We start from the raw sequence: 16,687 nt of genomic DNA on the forward strand, positions 1-16,687 counted from the left end.
AGAGAGTAAATTATGTACTGGATAATATGAATCAGAAAAAGTATCATGTCATGAATAAATATATAAATTTATCCTCAAGAATATATAAATGAAAAGTAGATAATATGTCATAACTAATAAAAGTATATAATCCTCAATAATAAGTAAACAAATCTCCATGTCATACTATCATCATAACTTTTTCTCAAATATGACACATGATACATGCCGACTATGACCATGCTATGATATCAAATGCAACCATATATGATGTATATTGACTAGTCGATAATCAGGTAATCAAATGATAATGAAATCATATGCATTTCTTAACATCTCAGTCATCAATGTCAGCTCTATATGTCATCATCATACTAGACCATTGTGCACAGTCAACATCCGGTACCCGGTCTCAACATCATGTCCAAAGGCTCAAAGCATACTCCGCCACCCGCTAAGGTATCAACATCCATCCAGACCGAGCACCCTTCCTAGCTGATAGAAACCTCGTGAGGATAACTTGTCACATATGCCCTAGCAAACGGCATGTGTCCGAATGTCTGCTGTGCACACAAACTAATGACCTCAGACGTAAGGCCAATAGGATCGTGACTATGTCGAGCAATCAATCATCCACCAAGCGCGTCCTAACCCTCACGCCCACTCGGGTATCCTCACCCTTTGTATCAACTATCCTATCAATCACATTTCATGCTTTCCTTCTAAATGACAAATCATATGCATATATCCAGTACGATAACAAGTCACTACATAACAGAAATTTAAATGGAATAGGAATCAAGAGAAAAATGATGCAATGTAGTCTCCAACTATGTAGTCAACACATGCATACTCATACTAATCTATTACATATATACTCATGCCACAGATCAACTCGACATAACCTTAGAATAGTATAATCATCTCTCATCATCTCTATTTATCATCATCTTACTCATATCCAAGATCAGCCTAATTATATGCATGATAAAAATATACTCGCCTGTAATCATCTCTAGATAAAGTCATATAATCATGCTGGAGGCCAAAATATGCATGTACATAATATATAATATAATCTAATTTGAGAAAGGCGTCTAAGGGATAAGATTACTCATAGTCTGATCAGAAGACCTAATACACATTTCCCTCACATTCGCTAATCAACCAAGTGACAACTCATCGCTAGCAAGGTCCACGGGGCCTCACATAAGGGGGTTCGGGAGAAGAAGGAAGAAGAAGAAGAGGAGAGGAAGAAAGGAAGGGAGGAGGAGGACCAGTGGCTCGGCTCCGGCGAGCCCGAGCTTAAGAGTGCAAGCGAGCGAGAAAGAGAGAGTGTGTGTGTGAGAGAGAGAAAACGAGAGAGAGAGAGAAGAGGAGGCTCACCGTGTTAGTGGAGGCGGCGGCGGTGACTGCAAGCCGACGTCGGCAGAGGGAGAGAGAGAGAGAGACTAAAAACAAAAGAGAGAGAGAGAAAGAGAGATTTAGAGGGAGAGAGAGAGAGGCGGTGGGGGGGGCTTTGGCGACGGCTGCAGCGGGGCTAGGGCCCGCCGCGGCTAGCTGGCCGCAGTCGGATGGCTGCGGTGACGCTAGGGGTGCGTGGCACCCCCACGCTGCGCGCTTAGTTGCATGGGCACGAGGCCAGCCACGTCATGCCCATAACAGAACTTAAGTTTGTTACAGGCTAGCTGTGCTAGGCTAGGAGAATGGTTGTCAATGCTTGTATTGCCTTCTCGATCCTTTTGGAACTCTCCTTCGATTTGACCGAAAATTCTTTAGAAAATGCCTTTGCCTATGCCGACTGCTCATTGTCGACGGTTGCTCGTGGTAGAGGGGACGCCGGAGATACTTCCATAGGAATGGAGATGAGTTCCTAACTCTCCATGGTCGCCCCTTCACCATTCGTCTTGGATCACGTGTTTATCATCATCCAAGGAACGTCGGGTCTAACACCATTGTTATGAACCAGATCTAGAACCATCCATTGTAGGATGATCCTAAGATTTTGAGAGGTAATAATTTCGAAATTTAAGGTTCTAATGGATTTGGAATGAAGTCAATCAGATATCCGAATTGAAAGTTATGGTTAGAATAGTATAGCAAGGTCAAATAGGGCAGAATGGTAATCAACCGACGTTGCGACGGTCGTTGGAGGGTGGCGGACGGCCAAGGGTGGTGGTGGATGGCCATAAGGTAGAGGGTGGTGGCTAGGGTTTGGAAGGTCGGATGTTTCTACGGCTATGATCTACTCCTAAAAAGATAAGGCGATCTAACGGTTACGATAAAAGATAAAAACGATAAGGAATATTTGGCTAAAATCATATCCATTCCATGATTATTATCAATACATGTCCACTTCTATTTATAGGAGTAAAATTCTCTAGCGGATCAGATCCACGAATTATTCGATTTATTTAAAATTCAAACAAGAAGATAAAGCTAACTAACTAACTTGACTCAACTTAAACTTAACCTATTTAGTCGAATTATACATAGAAGGGATGGATTTGACAGGATTTGATACGCAATGGTGTGTACAGATTTATTCCTTCTTATTTGCAGACCTAAATTTCTTAGTCTGCAACATATTTCTAAGGCCGCAAATATTATACTAAGATAGCAAGCAGCCTTTTAACTTAGCCAAAGTGACCTCACATAACATTTATTACACAACTGCCAATGTGTATAGTTTATTTATTATGACTTTTCCCTTTGTATAATCATGTAAACCCGCAAAAGAGATTGCTTTAAGGCTTCCAGGGTTGTAAACCCACAAAATATCACACCGCAAGCTACCTACTATTTTTTTCTACTTTAATTTTCGCAAGCTTCCTTTTCAAGCCAGTAAACCAAACATTATGAGTGAATTTATATTTTTTGAAACACTATAAGCTGGTGAGTCATTTTATTTTATATAAATAAATATTATTTAACCCACATTAAATCTATCATGTAATTATAGTTATTAATAAAATATAAAATTATTAGGGAGGACCAGGGGATGGGAAGCCCCAGAAATACAATACACTCTCAGAACCACTGGAACACTACTTTCTCCCGCCCATGGCGACCCTTCTCTTTACAATCAGATAAATTACCCAGTTTCTAATACTATGTAAGCATTGCCATGACTCTTGTTTCAGTCACGAGTTTGTAAATATTGTACTTTAAGCTGTTAGCAATCCCAATACTGAAGAACTTGTTTCAGTCACGAGTTCGACTGAAGCTTGATTCGCGGCATTTTGTATGAAGAAAAATATGGCAAGGTTAGGAACGAAACAGACTAATATGGACATGAAGTTCTCATATTGGCAAGAGATGGATCTCGTAAGCTCCAATGCGGGATTACGGAACCTGAAACTGAATGATACAAGAGTTTTTTGCTTTACAACATTTGCTCCAGGACTTTGGTCCAATACAAGATTTTTCTTTTCTTTTTTCTTTTTTCTTTTTTTTCTTTTGTCATACATTTACATGTTTTGCCTTTAACATTCCTCCTGGCGAGAAGCCTTGAGCAATACAGCAGAATAAGCCTTCCTTCGTTATATAGCTAGTATCGACTGCCAAAACAAATGAAAACCTCAGTACAGAAAAAGGTAAAACATTATGAACAGAAGTATGATTTTAACAATAATACTCGTGATTGAGATCTGGTATGTGCACTGGAATGTGGTACCTGCCCAATTTGGCTAGACCCAACCAACTAGGGATCATTATTTCCAAATCCAAAACTGATTAACTAAAACTAGGTACATCTGATTGGGATATAATCAAGTTGGCCGGGTCAAATATACAAGTCCAAAATCAAATTAGTCAAATTTTTTGCTTTACGCATATTTACATTGTTGCCATGTTGACTTGCACTATCAAAGGAAAATTGACACTTTAAGCATATTTATACTGTAAGTACCCCAAAAATACAGAAAGTAACATATATTTACACAAAATAGGTTCTTACCATGTTAAGAAGCCTGAGAGCAGCCGAGCGTGTGAATTTTCTTGCAAAGAGGAAGCAAGTTGATGGCCTCCCTCTGCTTGTACACCATTCCCTTCTGTATTCTGTTTCATAATAGATATTGTCTATGTCCTGAAATTGCAGAAACGATCTACATAATTCTAGCATTTGTAGTTGATCATAGAAGATAGCAACAAATTGCAACAAGGTTTAGAAGTTGGAAAACATGATAAACCATATCTAAACTAAGAAGCAATTCAATGCAAAGACAACTCAATCAAGACTGAAGATATGATCAGATTCTTGAAGAATATTTTGTTTTATTACACCATTAACTTTTAACTGATGCAAATAATGACCTTATAGCTTGATCCGTACTGTAGATATGCAGATGCATTCAGCTCAGTTTACATACCCTTCCTTCAACGTTTAAATCAAATAATATCACAACCTACATGTTATCTATGTATCATGTTCTTGTTGAAAAATATCTTTCACTTAATATATATATGCTTTCTATAACTCTTTGTTAGTAATTCAAATTATGACTACATTCGCTGATTTTGCTAGATATCCTCAAATCATGTGTACCAATTACTTATCTTCAACCAATTTTAGCTCTAAAGAGGAAGCTAAGCCTTGAGAAAATAAAAGAGAAGTCACTAATTGGTTCATGCAAGTTATGAATGTGTCTACATCTATAAAGCATGGATATATACGGAAATATGGATATAACATGATACGAATATGGGATACGGATATGAATACAGATACAAGATATCGATACTACATGATAGAGATATACAAGATATAATTCCTACATGATAGAGATGTTGGTAATTTCATGTATTTGACATAAATTTTTTATTAACTTTGAGTTAAGTTTTAAGTGGGGCCCACACATTATTAATGATGGTTTAATAGTGGAATTAATTTAGCTCAAAGAATACTTTATTGTCATATATTTACTTAGTCAAATTCATAAAAAGAAGTGAATGAAAATTGGCTCTAAAGTGGGTATTGTGGCAATAGAAAATAAAGAAAAGTGAGTTTAGTACCATATTGGATATTTGAGAAATGTTAGTATGGTATATAAGTAACAAACTTCTTATGGGCTTTGAGCCCCAAAAGGGATACCTATTTTGTGGGTAAAGGTTACTATGCAACTTAACTCGCGCGCGCCACCCGGCCCGACTCGGCTTGGTTCGCATGCACGGATCAAGTCCAATTTTAATTTTTTGCCTGATACGGGTTCAAATCTGATTTGGTTCGAGGTCAAAGTGTTGTGTCCCTTCACAGTGTAACTATTAATTGGTTTCAGACCCGAAATGGTGCATCCATTCGATGACCTTTTGCATCTTTTCGTCGAGCCTATTTAATTCTATAAATAGGCTGTCAGTCTGCATAATTTCATATAGAAATTTGGTTCATTCCTTCTAGAGTCGAGTCTTAAGTTTGAGTCTGCATTTGAGAGATAGCACAGCACGGTTTAGGTTTAACAAGGCATTTGAAAGTTGCTTCCTTTTGAGTGCAAGGTAGTCGTTATATCCTGGGAGACCGACATCCATTGTTCCAGAAGCAATCAGTGGAGGGCGAATTGGTCTTAAGGAGATAGTGTCCAACACTAGACTCGACTATTCAGAATTTTATATTCTGTAATCTGTAAGTTTATTTAATTTATTTATTTTTGATCGGATTTTTTTTGTGACTCTTTGAAATCAGATTGTTACCGCCAACATTTTCTTTTTTTTTGTGACTCTTTGGAATCAGATTATTACCACCAACAATCTTAAGACCAATTTTTTGGTTGTTAGTCTGATTCCAATTAGTGTTCTTTTCTTCTGATCGGATTTTTATTTTTCTTTCATTCTTTTAGATGGCTGAAATAGTAAAGAGTACTATTTCCCTTATCACTGCTCCTCCAATACCTACAATTCATGGAGAAAAGCCTGAGAAATTCTGTGGTGCAGAATTTAAGAGATGGTAATAGAAAATGCTCTTTTATCTGACCACCTTGAATTTAGCTAAAATCTGACATGAAGATGTGCCTAAACTCCGAAAGGAGGAAACTGATAGATAAGTAGTTGCTGTAGTGGATGCGTGGAAGTATGCCGACTTCCTTTGACGAAACTATATCCTCAATGGACTAGACAACTTGTTATATAACGTGTATAGTTCAGTAAACATGTCTAAGGAATTATGGGAATATTTAGACAAGTACAAGATAGAAGATGTCGGTGCAAAGAAATTTGTAGTCGGTAAATTTCTTGAGTAAAAGATGGTTGACACTAAACCAATAATTAACCATAAGATCTTCAAGTGATAATTCATGAGATTCATGCTGAACGGATGGTGATTAATGAATCATTCCAAGTGGCATCTATTATAGAAAAACTGCCACCGTCTTGGAGGGATTTCAAAAAATTACCTAAAACACAAGCACAAAGAAATGACACTTGAAGACCTTATTGCCAAATTGAGGATTGAAGAAGACAATGTACTGCTGAAAAGAAAATTGGAAGCCAGTTTGTGTCAAAGGCAAATGTTGTGGAGTCCACAAAGGACAAGAAAAGGAAGCATACCGGCGAAGGCTCTAAAAGTGGCAATGCAAAGAAGTTCAAGGGCAAATGTTATGTCTGTGACAAGCAAGGGCATCGTGCTCAGGACTGCCGTTTGCGAAAAAAGGAGAACTCTGAAAAGAACCACAAGCCAATGTAACTGAAGTGGAAAACCTTCATTCTAATGTCGATGACATGCACCTCTCCGCTATTGTTTCGGAAGTAAACCTGATTGGTGGTAATCCTAAAGAATGGTGGGTAGACACTAGAGCTACTCGACACATTTGTGCCAATAGGTGGATGTTTTCATCTTATCAAACTGCAACTTCCAAGGTGGAAGGAATAGGGAAGGTCGTGTTAAAATTGACTTCAGGAAAAGAACTTACTCTTAAAGATGTAATGCATGTGCCCGACATTCGAAAGAATCTGGTTTCGGGATCATTATTGAGTAAGAAAGGTTTTAAGTTGGTGTTTGAGTCTGATAAGTTTGTACTTATCAAAAATGGCATGTATGTTGGAAGGGGCTATTTGTCAAATGGTCTCTTTAAGATGAATGTAATGACTGTAACTTCAAGAATAAATAAAAAGGAATCTTCTTCTTACTTGCTTGAGTCTTGTGAAATTTGGCATGGTAGATTAGGACATGTTAATTATGGTACATTGCGTAGATTAATTAATCTTAACATGTTGCCTAATTTTCAAATTGATTTAAATAAAAAATGTGAAATATGTGTTGAAGCCAAATTGGCTAAGACTTTGTTTCATTCCATTAAATGAAGTACAGAAGCTCTTATACATACCGATGTATTAGCCATATCGGTTGCCTGGATCGCCCATGGACTAGAGATTTCAATCGTTTCACTTAGACACAAATGAGCGGGTTCACTCTTTATTTTATTTATTCATCTTGTACTTCGTGCTTTTTATCGGATCATGTATAATTCAGTGTGCAAATACAATATCATATTTCTATGTGCAGTATTATATTCTATGTATAAAATATAAGACTCAGTAGATTGTTATACTTTGTGCATATAGCCATTTAAATTATCATGAATATTAGTGAAAAAACATAATTGATATATGGTAGGACTTTGAGAACGGACACAGGCTAAATATTCTTTGTGCATCTCCCTATGGTGACTCAATGTCTATTTGGAAGTCCAGGGTAGAAACCTATACTTGATTAGCACATGATCCGTTTAGGTCACTCTGGCGCGATTAGAGAACAATCCAGGGGGCAGACTTATTCTTGATTAATATATCATCCGTTTAGGTGACTATGGCACGGTTAGAGAACAGTCCCAGACAGGATTAGAATTCTCTCTAAGGTGACTCTAATCTTTCTTTATAGTTAGTAAAAAAGACAAGATGAGTTTATCACAAAGTGACACCTCCTGGTGACCCTAATTGGATTAACTATAAGAAAAAAACTCGAGCACGATTAGAGAACAGTCCTAGGCTAGATTAGAAATCTTTTTAAGGTGACTCTAATCTTTCTCTATAGTTAGTGAAAAAGATAGGGTGAGTTTATTATATAGTAACACCTCGTGGTGACCCTAATTAGATTAACTATAAAAAAAAGACTCGAGCATATCTCGAGATGACTTATAGTTGATCCTCAGACATAGTCACAAGTTAAGACATATGACATTATTATTAATATTAAGAGAAATTTAGCATATTGACACGAACCATGTTATGAGATATGATTTACTTCGTTATTACTTGTACTATTATTATTATTATTGTTATCATAAGCATACTTGGTGAGATTCTCATTTTATATTATTGGACTTGTATTTATTTAAAGTTATGTTTATGGATTCGAATTTATTTGGCTTTTGATTAGATTCCACTCACTGAGCTATGATTGTTGGTTCATGGGTTCCCTCTTCTAATATTTCAGATACTGATCAACGTGGCAATTGAGCAAAATGCACCGGGACTCCACTTCCATTTAAGATTTTATTATTTTGTCTATCGATTGTATTAGACACTTTATTTTAACTATCTATTATTCTAGTTTGATTAGTGACACATTATCGAAGGCATTGATCTTTTCTTTACTATTGGATTATATTTATTGGAGTTACCCATTCATAATTAAATTCTTGTCATTTTGGGACTTAGAAAAGTATCGGCTAAGGCTTTGTGTACCTCAAGTGCATTGAGGTATATGGCCGGTCATGATTCTAATTTTATGTCGTGACATTAGATTCGGGTAATCCCATCAAAAATGGTCCAATCAAAAACCTATTTCAATTAGCTTGTGTGTCCACCCTAGTCCGATACTTGTTCACCTATGCCCACTATGTATTCTCTTCCTTTTCTTTTACTAAAGAATTATGGGACAGAATTTGCATGTCTGACAGGCATAGAACCTTGTTCCAAGATAGAATATTCGTGCTAGGGTTTAAAGAAAAGAATGATTGTAGAAAAAAAGATATTTCAGTTATATTGCTATTATTTCATTATAAACTGATTGTAAGTAATTTCCACAACCACACTTGAAGATGGTGAAAGGTGCATATAGGTTTAGTTACACTTTAAGCGGCTTTCAACATAAGCAGAAAAGGAAGCAGTGATTCACTAAATCCCAGAAAAGTTAACAGTATGGAAGATCAGAAGAGATTTCCAAACATACCTTTATACTTTTTATAAGAGAAGGAGTAGCATCTGAAAGCTTGTAAGTTACAGGATGCCAACCACGCCTTTGACGGTCTCTTGATGATGAAAGGTCCCATGAAGTGTGCGTCAAGGATCTTCGAGTAATTTCACCTTCAAATCCTTTTTGCTGCATCACAAAACCAAATACTTTTAATGCGAATTTAGGGAACAAAGGGATCACTATATTAAACACAAAAGTAAATTAAATGAAAATAAATCAGACACCATAACAAAGAAGCAAATTTGTTTTTGAAGCATAGCTCATTCCCTTCTTCCAAAAGTGCCTTGGATATCATCACCACTATTATTAATTTCTCACAAAGAAAAAAACAAGATCTATTCATTCATGTTAAGCTTGTTTCAAGTTGCCCCTTTAATAAGAAATAAGGTATCACAACTCGAAATATGAATCATGACCGGTCCCAATAAGCTTGAGATACACGAAGCCTTAAATAATTATCCATAATAAAATACAACTCAAAATTTATTTAATAACTCCAATTCAAAAACCTTTAAAGACATAAAATATCTAAATTATACAATCAATGTCTTCTAAACATTACTAAAGCAACACTTAGCTTTTCAATTTGAAACTAAGAATCATTATTACATTAAAAGTGTGAGGGCCAAAATCCTAAGCGGGGGTAGAGTCCCGGTGCCCATGTTTATTCGCCGCACTGACCAACATTTGAAATATTAAAAGAGTTTAATGAGCTAACAATTTTAGCTCAGTGAGTGAATCCACCCAAAAATTAGAAAATTATTTTTTATTTAATATAAGATATTAACTAAAGCTCAATACTTAATAACAATAGCCAGCAAGCTCATAATATGAATAATAAGTATAAGCCACAAATATGCAATTAGCAAGGTAATACTGTCTCAACTTGGGACTATTAGTAGATTCACATCAATTAGAAGTCACATTGAGATGTGCTCAAGTTTTTTACTGATAATTGATCTGGTCAAAATAACCAGGAGATGTCATTATGTGATAAATGCAATCTGTCTTTTTCACTAACTATGGAGAAAGATTAGAGTCACCTTAGAAAGATTTTTTATCTAGCCTGAGACTACTTTCTAACTGTGCTAGAGTCACCTAAACGGATTATGTAATGATCAGGAATAGGACTGTTCCTTGAACTATTCTCTAACCGTGCTAGAGTCACCTAAACGGATAATAATCAAAAATAGATCTGTCCCCTGGACTTTAAGATAGACTTAAGTAATTAAAGGGAGATGCACGAATAATATCTCGTCTGTGTTTGTTCTTAAAGTCTTACCAAACCATAGCCAGTATTTTACTATTTGCACGAAGAATAGTAATTCATGAAGATCAACATTTCATTAAAATATTCTTTTCAAATGTTAGATGAAAGAGCCACGTCATATTTGGATGATTTAGATATGGATGTGAAGGTTGCATCACAAGAATATAAACATTTGATCTTGTTGCTGTTGAGTTGTAAACTTGAATTATCAGAGAACAGTTGAAACTATAGAAGATAGTACCTTGGGATGAAGATCTTTTAAGCAAGAAGACAACAAAACAAGGAGAATAGATATTGAAAGCCCATTGAATCAAGCAATCAAAGTAAACCCCTGGCTGAAGTTTCCATTGAAACAAATGTCAATGATATGCATGAATAAGATAATATAGTCAGCATTGTTGTTATTGGGTACTTGATGCATGTTGAAGTTGTTAAAGTTTTTTCTATTAGATGCAAGAATGAATAGTTAACCTATGAGATACCCTAAGGCTTTAACGGATTACAAAATCAACGACTAGCTTTCTTAACCTTGATCCCATGAGGTCAGTCAGTTGGTCTACACCATCATTATTGATTTATGAAGGGTAATACTTGATGGTGTCAACTTCACATTAAAGATCTCGGTAAAAGTTCTTTCACATTGGAAGCATTTGATGCAACAGCCAGAAGATACGACAACAAAATGTCAGAGTTAGTTGATTTTCGGTCTAACAATTATGTCAGGTCTAGCTAGAAGCTAGAAGCAAGTTATTCCAATCTTTTTTTATATAATTTGCATCATTTATTTGATTTACTTTCATGTACTTCCTTAATTTTGCACTTGGGTCTGATGGTTCAGGTTCCATTTTTAAGGTGTTCTAGGTATTGTCAATAAGTTAGCACTTAGTTAAGTTTTGTAGTACCTATGTAAGGTCTATTTTGATGTTTAAAAATACGAATTTGACTTTGTTTATAAGTTTTCCCTCAAGGATTGTCATGTCACGCTAGTGGCGTACCGACACTTGGCATGGGGCATGCGATGGTGGCACTCCTCATGCTAAGGAATTTCATCCCATACCAACATGTATCATTGTTTTTATTATCCATGTCATTCAATATGGTAGGATATTGAGTGGCACGTCTTGAGTGTTGTCTGAGACCAACCTATTTAGCTTACTCAAGAAGACCCATTTTTAAGGTCTCTTTACTGGTAGGCTAGGCTAATTTCCCAAACCAAAAAAAGAAAAAAAAAAGAAAAGAAAAAGAAAGAGAGATCTAGGAGAGGAGATTGATCCAAAGATGGGAACTAAAGGTGTGCTTTTCTTATTTTTCTCTTCCTAATTTCTTTGGTTATTGTCCTTCAGCATCTAAACCCTAAATCTAACCCAATGCTATCTTTGAAGTGTACCAGAAGATAATTTGCCCAACTGCAAGAGTCCACAATCAATGCAAAATACCCCAAAAATTTAACCCCGTTTCTTCCAACTGGTATAACTTCAAGCCCTAACCATTCTATTAGAAAATATACAATCCACAGCCCCATAGCTCCATAAAGTCATCAGGGTTCATTGTTCATGTGTACACTTTCCTAAAATATAGTCTGACTCAGTTTATCCCAATATTAGGCAAGAAAAAGGTTATCTACTGATCAATGATATGTACAATTGACTCAAATAGATATATACAAGTGGCAAAGGAAAGAAGAGTATAAAGAGATCCTCACCGCTATCAATGTTTGAACATAATGTTCATCTGGTATACAGTTGTGCTCCTTGGAAGCATCTGCAGGCTGGACAATAATCCATTTTAAGAATACGTTAGGCACAATCTATAGCTGCATAACTTCGGAAAGAACACATATGTGGCTACAAGGAACTTAGAGCTAATGAATATTGCAAACTATAAGAACATAAAGAGCAAATTGACCCATGACTTTGGCTTGGGCCTTTAAACAAAGATGAAAAGTTGCAACTTTGCCTTGGAAAGTTTCCTGCAATGGTACGCATGATAGTTTTACTGGAATGAAAAATAGAAACCAACGGATTGCCATGTGGTGCCAACGGCACCTCTCATCTCACCTCATAGCAGCACTATGATGTTGTGAAGCGGCCCATCAAGGAGATTAGTGGCGAGGGACGGCCAGAAAAGTTGTTTTTAGCCGGCAGAGAGGTGGTGGAGATCTTGATGGCAGTGCGGTCTATGCGAAGGAGGTGGTAATGGAAGTGAGAAGGCTAGGGTAGAGGAAGAAGACAATCCACTAGCATATCATCTCTTAAGTTAGATTTGCTTGGTTCAGATCATCCGCTTACTTTAAGTTAGATCCACTAGCAAATCCATTTCGATTCTGACAATAGACTCTATTCACATAAGAGAAAACTAGTTGTGGCAACGTGAGGGTATGGCATCAACAGTGGTGGCTCGGCGGTGGGGCTCGACAGTCCTAATAAGCTTTCCATCCTCTCCTTCTCCATCTCTCTCATTCTTTTTCTCTCCTCTTGCTTATCTTTTTCTCCTCTAAGGCACGGCCGACACATACTAAATTGTGTTGTGCCTTCCACTCGGCAAGAGACCTGCCACAACCACGACAATCCTTGATAGAAACTTTTTGTACATGCAATCTAGACTGCATTTCATTACTTCTACAAATAACCAAAATCGTAGAAACATTGTCTCAAGATCAAACTTAGGTTTTACAAGTGTCAAAGAATTATACTATAAAAATTTTATGAGCAGATAGGACTTTGAGAACAAACCAAGGCTAGATATTGTTCATGTATCTTCTTGTGGTGACTCAAGCCTACCTTAAAAATCCAAGGAACAAACCTATTCTTGATCAACCTATGATTCGTTTAGATGACTTTAGCAGGGTTAGAGAACAATCCCAAACTAAACTACAAATTTCACTTAAGTGAACTTAATATCTTTCAACAGTTAGTGAAGAAGGCAGGATGAGTTTATCACATAGTGAGACCTCCTAGTGACCCTAATAGGATTAACTCGAGTGTCATCTTAAAGTGACTTCTAATTTATGTCTATAGGCACAAACCCAAAAAATGAGAAATATGGTAATTATTGAGATTGAAAATTTCGCATAGTAAAATTGAGCACGTTATTAGTTGATTATTCGCATTATTGTTACTTTGCTTTATTATTCGCATTGTCAGCATGCTTGTAATTGTTAATAAATATTGAGCTTTTTTTTCTAGACACGATTATAGATTATGTTTACAAGCTTTTGGGTGGATTCATCCACTGAGCTAAAGATTTTAGCTCATGAATTTCTTTAATAATTCAAATGCTAATCGGCAGGGCGAATGCACGTGTGCACCAAGAATCATTACCTCTGCTTAGGATTTTGCCCATTCTACTTTTAGTTGTAGTAGTTTCGTTTGGAAAATATATTTGTATAATGTTACGAACTTGATCTAGGGTTCGGTTATCTAGGAGTTAGGTTTGTGTTAGTTGCTTGGTTTATTAGCTAGTTGGATTTGTTTACTTATTGTCGTTGGGTTAGTCAGAGCTAGCCAGGCGAGGCCATGTGATCATCCGAGTCGTTTGGGCAGTTAGTGACGTGGATATCACTGATTGGACTCGATGTCGTATGTACCAGCGCAGGAGGTGCCGACAATTGATGATCCCTCTTATAAGGATCTGATTCTGATTTTGATTTATTTAGGGTGTCTTTTGTTTATTTCCAATATAGGGTGTTTTTTTATTTAATTCCATTGTAGGTCTATATATAGACCCATTATAATTTCTTTGGAGGTCAATGAAAGTTCATGTAATTTTGCTCTCTAGAGAATTTTGGTGTGAAACCGTTTCTTAGGGTGAAGGTGTGAAACTCCATTCCTTCCCTTCTTATTTTCCTCTTTCATCTTCTCCACCACGTTTTACATCATTTTTGGTATCAAAGCGAAGGATCCTAGTTTATGGACGAAACTCCTCCCGGGTTCTACGTCACTCCACATTTGTTTTTTGCACGACCAATCGCTCCACGAACACCGAAACGTCAAGAAATCCAATGCACGACGAGCAAGGAAATTACTATCAACGAGGAACAAAAAGAGTCTGTTGTCATAGCGGAATCACCACCGCGTAAGATTCCAAATCCTTCAAAATTTAATTGTTGTTGCATTATTCAGTGATCTACTAGTCCATCTTTATTTATTTTTATAGATTGAAAAAAAAAAAAACAGCACGTCTCTTTTCCTAAAAAAACAAATCCCATCTTTCCTAAACCTCTACCAAACTGTCTTTTATTTCTTCTCCCTCCAATATTTTCAATTTTCAAAATTTCCCTTCCCTAACTTGAAACCACCCTTCAAATCAGCTCCAAATCCAAACCCATTAGCCACCCAACCCAAACTCACACCCATTAACCCAAACACTTCTAACCCAACCCAACCCTATTAAACCCATCAAACTTGAACCCAAAACCCATTAATCCAAAACCCAAAACCTTTTAGACTAAATCCTCAACCCGTTAGTCATCATCATCCCAATTGTAAGAACCAGAAAAAAAATATTAATTAGAGGTTGAGAGAGGAGGGTGCACGTGCTCTGCACGTGCAGCCCCTCCCCTCTCCCTCTTTGGCACGCGACAAGGTGCAGAAAGGATTTCATCTAATTTGAATCGGATTAGATTTGATCCTCTTTTAATATATAAATTAAACCCTAAATTTTCTCTCTCTCTGCTTAATCACCTCAGCCTCTCTCTTCTTCCTCCCCTCTTTCGCCTTCTTCCTCACCGACGGAGTCACACCGTGGAATCGGCCTGCCGGAGCCAACGAAGACCACCACGTGACTCCTTGGTAAGTCCTCTCCCACCCCTCAAATCTAATTTCAGTTTAATAAGGTAAAACGAAAATACCTAAATTTGTGGGTTTTAGGCTTCGCCGGCAACTCACGCCGGCCGGCGGCTTCGGGCTACTGCTGCTCTTGCTCAAGAGCTCCAAGACGTTGGTCTTGTGCCATGGTTGCCTTCTGGGAGAGCCCTCGTGGCTCCAGTCGACGTCAGCTTTGGCGTCGACCGTCCGTGGTGGGTTCTCTTCCACTTAGAGAGAGAGAGAGAGAGAGAGAGAGCCGAGAGGTTGAGGGACCCCGCCGATCACTCCCTCTCTCAACTCTTCTCTTCTTCGCGTCGGTCGCGGGAAGAGAAGGTTTTGGGTGGGGCTCGGGTTTAACCCGAGCCAACCCTTTTCTATTAAGTTTCAGGTTCGGGTTGGATTTCGGATCCAAAGACCCGACCGGAACCACTTAATTGGGTGGGCTATGGGTTAGCCTATAGCCCAATCCACTTAATTTGGCCCAGCCCGATTAGTTTCTTTTTGGCTGGGCCTTGGCCCAACCCGATTAGTTCTTTTTTTTTAATTGGGCCGGGCCAGCAGTAGCCCAGCCCAATCCAATGAGTGATTTAACCTATTTTAGTTCTTTTTAGTTTTTTTTAAGTTTTAGAAATATTGATATTATTCAAATTAAAATTTTTATTATTTATTATTATTAAAGGTGGTGATTTTTAGTACATGAGCTAGAGATTTGAGATTTCGGTTGTCTTGCCCAGACTCAGTTGAGTGAGTTCACTCACATATTTATTTTATTATATTTCGTACCTTTGTCGGACCATATAAATTTCTGTGTGCAAAATTATTAATTTTCATCCGTACGTGCAAAAATTAATTGTTACATTTTCTGTGTGCATTTAATCATTATACTCAATGCATCACCATACTTTGTGCAAGTATTGATATTTGTGAAAAGAAAAACGAAATTAGTATTGGTATGACTTAGAGAACAGTCCCGATATAAATCACTTGTGATTTTTCCGTGGTGACTCATCTATTTGGAAGTCCAGGGGAAAGTCCTAAATTAGATCACTGCGGTGACTTTCTTAGATGACTCTGGTGGGGTTAGGGAACAGTCCTAGAATGAATGATAAATTCCTAAGTGACTCTAACTTTCTCTCAACAGTTAGTAGAAAAAAAATTCCGAGCGTCGAGGTGACTTCTAATTGATGTGGATTCACAGGGTTTAGACCAATTGAGATATATGACAGTATACATATTGAAAAGATGTTAATACGTTGAAACTGTGCAAGGTTACAAGTTGTGACTCTTTATTATTATCATTTTTATTATTTTAAAAAACATGCTTATTGCAAATTGTTATGGATATTGTTGCTTTTAGTTTAATCTTTTTTAGCATTAATACAATTTAGAATTTATTTGGTTTTCGAGTGGATTCCACTCACTGGGCTATAGTTGTTGGCTCATGGAATT

At 37.1% G+C, this 16,687-nt stretch overlaps 1 protein-coding gene across 2 annotated transcripts in view; it reads right to left on the reverse strand.

Annotated features, from left to right (window-relative positions):
* Positions 1 to 3,268: 3,268 nt before the first annotated feature.
* Positions 3,269 to 16,687, reverse strand: part of LOC140789129 (glycosyltransferase BC10) — a 32,462-nt gene continuing 19,043 nt past the window's right edge. Inside the window, exons 8-12 of one of the 2 annotated variants that reach the window (XR_012109131.1) lie at positions 12,491 to 12,982; positions 12,136 to 12,201; positions 9,140 to 9,289; positions 3,938 to 4,066; positions 3,409 to 3,539 (exon numbers count right to left, since the gene is read on the reverse strand). Coding sequence is in view for 1 of the 2 variants with exons in the window: in XM_073138737.1 (XP_072994838.1) it covers positions 3,522 to 3,539; positions 3,938 to 4,066; positions 9,140 to 9,289; positions 12,136 to 12,201 (363 nt within the window). In the remaining variant the exon portion in view is untranslated. Of the gene's footprint in view, positions 3,540 to 3,937; positions 4,067 to 9,139; positions 9,290 to 12,135; positions 12,202 to 12,490; positions 12,983 to 16,687 lie in introns of both variants that reach the window. The other variant, XM_073138737.1, reaches the window with a different exon arrangement.

Source organism: Typha latifolia, chromosome 1, assembly GCF_019914945.1.
Source record: "Typha latifolia isolate L0001 chromosome 1, TyphaL0001v2, whole genome shotgun sequence".
In the NCBI taxonomy this organism is placed as follows: Eukaryota; Viridiplantae; Streptophyta; class Magnoliopsida; order Poales; family Typhaceae; genus Typha; species Typha latifolia.